General features: G+C 28.2%; 1 protein-coding gene across 1 annotated transcript; it reads right to left on the bottom strand.

Moving 5' to 3' along the window:
• Positions 1-351: 351 nt before the first annotated feature.
• Positions 352-4,696, bottom strand: LOC110632659 (lysine histidine transporter-like 8). Its single transcript, XM_021780967.2, has 5 exons — positions 4,349-4,696; positions 2,766-2,899; positions 1,994-2,430; positions 1,166-1,297; positions 352-958 (listed from the first exon to the last, which is right to left on the bottom strand). Exons 1-5 carry the CDS (start codon positions 4,633-4,635, stop codon positions 473-475), a joined length of 1,476 nt encoding a protein of 491 aa, XP_021636659.2. The 5' UTR covers positions 4,636-4,696; the 3' UTR covers positions 352-472.
• Positions 4,697-4,954: the final 258 nt, after the last annotated feature.

Genomic DNA, 4,954 nt, shown 5'->3' with positions numbered 1-4,954 from the left:
TTTAGGACTTTATTTAATTTCATAGTAAGGAGGTTTCACCTGAATCATTTTAAACTGAGTTAGATTTAGGTAAACTTGGGGTTGTTTTGAATCAAAATAATAATTTTTATTAATTTAATTTTATATCAAAATTCAAATCAATTCAATCGAATATGTATCATTGAGTAAACTTTAATACCATGTTAAAGAAAATAAATCAAATCTAATTTCATTCCAAAAGCTAATTTAAGTGGAGAAATTTTTTTTAAATTTTATATATTGTACAAACACCTTTTTCAAAATTAATATGAGACAATAATATTACCGAATTAGTATCGCAACGATCAAATACTTATCTCATAATATGCAAAATAAAAATTTAAAAACTTTCTTTTCAAAATTTATAATGTACAAAAAAGAAAAAAAAATTCCACTCTGTCATTTCATGTGTATTCCTGTGGAGATGAACTAAAGTAGGTGAAGAATTTATTGATCAAGGCTTGAAGAAGTTGGCATGTAACCCTTTAGTAGCTAAAGTCCACACTGCAGCTATTACCACTATGACGCTCAAAGCCAAGCCTAAGCAACCAAGCCCCAAATTAAAACACCACATGAAACCATTTCTACGTGGTTTCTTGATTGATATCCACATGAAACTTGGGTATGCAAAGGTGAGAGGTAGTGCCATTCCTCCTATTAAACTTGCAAGACTAGGCAAAAATGGGAAAGCAACTGCTACCAAGAATGCTAAACCTCCGAATAAAAGACGCAAACCTGTTCGAACCCAGCGCGAGCATCGTTTTTTCTTGATGCTAATGTACCTCAACTCGAAATTGTCGAAAACTGGCATTGCATAGATTTGGAATGAACTCAAGCAGTTTATCAGTGCCAGGATGTATGTTAGACTTTTTATAGATTTTGAGACGTTTTGGCTGTAAAATTGTAGAAATATGCTTATATTTCCTACTTTTGTAGGTATCTGTCATAAAATGAAGCAAATTGTTAGCATATGCACAATAAAATTATACTCAATTAGAAAAACTTATCTAGATGATATCTATTATGAAGTCAAATCACAAATATATAAATCTCATTTATTTTATAGGTAGATCTTGTCTTGAATTCACGAAAAACTAAACTAAGTATGTACAAAAATTTCTCATACATAAGAGGAAGTGTAATTTACCTTGTTTCCATGAGCCCAGAATCCTGCTATTGCCAGGGGAAATATGCACATTGCTATAATAAGGTAAGATAGAAGCACTCCTCTCCACATGGACTTGCTTGAGGGATGTTTTGAACTTGATGGTAATGTTCCCTAGCATCAACATCAATATCAACATATCTATAAACAAAATTATAAAGATTTTTTTTAACTCAATTGAAAATATAAAATGAATAATTATGTTAACTGTACAAGAATCAATGTTTACAAAGTTGTAATTTATTTATTCTAATAATAAATGTTATAGTTTAAGTTCTCTTCGTTTCTTAGAAAATAATTTATATATGAAAAATATTTTTTCATAACAGTGTTTTTAAATTTTTTTTATTTAATTATAATATTAAATTAATAATATATATATATAAAAGTGTTATTTATTAATGTTCAAAAAATAAAAAATAACTTTTTTTAAATAAAATATTATTTTTCTTAAACATGACTTAATTTTTTTTCAATCACAAAAATTCTTTAACCTCTAAATTTTAAAAAATATTTTTTAAAAAAATATTTTTTGTTATTTAATTATAATATTAAATTAATAATATATATATATATAAAAGTGTTATTTATTAATGTTCAAAAGATAAAAAATAACTTTTTTTTAAATAAAATATTATTTTTCTTAAACATAACTTAATTTTTTTTCAATCATAAAAATTCTTCAACCTCTAAATTTTAAAAAATATAAAAAAGATTTTTTAAAAAATATGTTTCTCTGAAACAAATGAAACCAATGAAACCTTACTCTTAATTGGAGCCCATTGCACTATAAAAAGAATGATCGCTTACTTGTATCTCAAGCACAAGGTTGTGACCTCTAAAAGAGAGGGCAATGATTCCAAGTGCGTTGAAGATAGCAGGGATTGTAGCCATATCAGATTTCCCATTTTGTAAAGGATCATGGGACACCCTGTTAGGTCTATCCTTAGAGATGGTAGATACCCAAATCAGAGTATAATATCCCACGGCTGTGATTGCAGCAATGAAGGAGACGCCGGCAATGGAATTCAAGTTAGGACGTTGAGCCAGAACTATAGCGACGCAAGTGAAGACCAAGAACCACTCTGTCCCGGTCATAGACTTGGCGTCGCATGAGGCTCCTCTGCCACATAGGGTGTCGTAAAAAAGCTCCACGGTCCTACCTCCCGTGATTATTAGTATCACGCACGTGCCTCCTGATAGGTACATTACTGGAAATATTGCTAGCAATTTCCCTAGCTTTGGACCTGCAAATTTTGAATAATATTTTAATTCGTCAATTTTTAAATAAAATTATTTTTTTTTTAATTTTAAAAAATTAAAAAATGAGAGACTAATGTTATAGTGAGCATTAAAAAATTATTTTACTAAAAAAAGTGAAGGAGTAACATGTAACAAAAGAATTAACGTGTAGAATTTAAAGATTAATTAATTGACTTTTTCAGGAAAACAATAATATTTTATTATTATTAAGTTTACTTGAAGAAATTGGGTTGACCAAGAGCTTTAATTTAAGGTCGCGAGTCATAATAATCGAAATTAATTATTTAAAAAAAATGTTGGGGGTAGTTTTCTGACTAACCGAAGGAAGCAATGGAAAGTTGAAGAAATCGGCTGCAACGGGGTCCAGGGAGTGCCTCGTGAAGGTGTACTAGAAGCCATATCGTGTAGAACTGCCACGTAGATGCAAGCAATAAACATATGATTCCGCAAGTCCTGCACCCATTATAAAGGTTTTACTAATTAAAGGGGCACCCATCCACGAGAGTCTCCATTTGATTTTGTTAAAGGGTAAATTATTGAATATAGTGGCTATATATTTTATATTTGTTAGCATAATTTATTTTTTAAAATAATCTTTTTATTTATTAATTAAGATATTTACTGTTTTTTTAAAAAATATGATACATATAACCATCAAATCCTAATTTTTTTTTAAGAAATAAAAAGACTAAATAAATTTCCTTTTATAATTGATTTATTATGATTTTTTTTTTACTTTCCCTCTCACCAGTACCTAAATAGTGAAAAACAACATTTTCCTTGCACTTTCACTCTTCCATAATTCTTTCGCATTTTATGATTTGAGGATGACTTAATTTTAATTTGTGGGTCCAGAGATAATAGTTATTATTATTATTATTATATCCTTCATTTCTTTTATCCCATCTCCACTTTCCCACAAATCTTTCTCCACTTCTTTTACCATTTACCGAATAGAGGAGCGTTAATTTCACTCATTATTATTTTATTAAAATCTTTTAATTTCAATTTGTATAAAAAAATTCAAATTTTAATTTAATATCAACCAAAGTCTTTTGAGTCAAATTTTATTAGATACTCTAACTAAAACTGAATTGAACATGATTAAGTGTATTGATATGATAAAAAATAATTTAGTATATAATTTCTCTAATTTTTTTTATTGTGCCCCAAACCACAGAGATATATTTATATTAATTTTTCATTAAAATACTTAATCTGTAAAATTTTATAAGAATTCAATTTAATTTAATTATTTTTTTTATCAATTTTCATATTTAAAATAAAAAAAATTAATTTTTTTAATTAAAAAAATTTTTTTAAAAAAATCAAACATAATTTTATGAGAATTTAATTAATTTTCTATTTATTTTAAAATAAGCCTATAAAATATAAATATAGGGATTTTGACTTATATTAAATTAAAATTAGTGAGATAAAATAACCTCAAAGGACAGTAAATAAAATTAAGCTAGTAAAGGGTAGATATACTTGCGCGCCAGACAAGGTTTAAGGCTTTTTTTTTAAAAAAAAAAAAACACTGTAGAATGAGGAGTACAATAACAAATATTACTTGTATTCTGGGGCTTTCATACACATGGATGGCCTGTAATTTTGTTTTATTCATTTAAATTGACCTTTACAGCTACACCCTGAAAATTATTTAATTAATACTCAAATAATTAAATATTTAAGAGATCAAAAATTCAAATATCAACAACTCTGATCTTCTTTAAAAAAATTTTAAAATATTTAAAAAATTATTATAATTAATTGGACCAATAAAATTTGTCCCCTTTAGTGGAGATGGAGTAACAAAATCACATTTGAGTATGAAATCCTATTTAAATCATTGAAACAGGAAAATAAATTTTCAATACAAAGAACAGAAAAGAAACATACCATCCAAGAATGGAGAAGGCCAGAGGAAGTAAAAGAGCTTGAAATCCGATTCCTGAAGAAAGCAAATGAAATACACAAGTGAAGAAGTTGCCATTTCTAGATTCTGTGATAGGAAGCCAAGCGTCTACTGGGTTAATCTCATCATCATCATCATGTCGGCAATCGCCTGAACCTTGCGTTCCCGAAGTAATGGTGATGATTTGCAGGGTCGTCGTCGGTGGGCTTTGGTCGGTGTCGACATGGAGGTTGTGGAGAGGGGACTCTTCACTGGAATATTGTCCAAACATTTTTTTTTCTCTGATAAAGATTTTGGGTATGGTTTTGTATAATTTTGTTGTGTTGAGTGACTTGGAATATAAAGGAAATGAACTAGTGCGGAATGCTTTTGTGTAGCAACAACTGGATCTTAATTACCATGACGAGGATGTCATAGCAGTGATATCATCTGCATGACGTCATTATACTTTTTCAAGTCTAAGTTAATAGAATCAAGTTTATTCATTAAAAAAAAAGGTGATATCTCTAAGTGATTCCAAAATTTGAATAAATTTAATATGATTACGGCAATTATGGGGAAAAAAAATTTGTCACATATATTATATGATT

This window comes from Hevea brasiliensis, chromosome 6 (genome assembly GCF_030052815.1).
Source record: "Hevea brasiliensis isolate MT/VB/25A 57/8 chromosome 6, ASM3005281v1, whole genome shotgun sequence".
Taxonomy (NCBI): Eukaryota; Viridiplantae; Streptophyta; class Magnoliopsida; order Malpighiales; family Euphorbiaceae; genus Hevea; species Hevea brasiliensis.
Note: the sequence above shows the minus strand (reverse complement) of the source record. Positions and strands in the feature narration are given on the sequence as shown.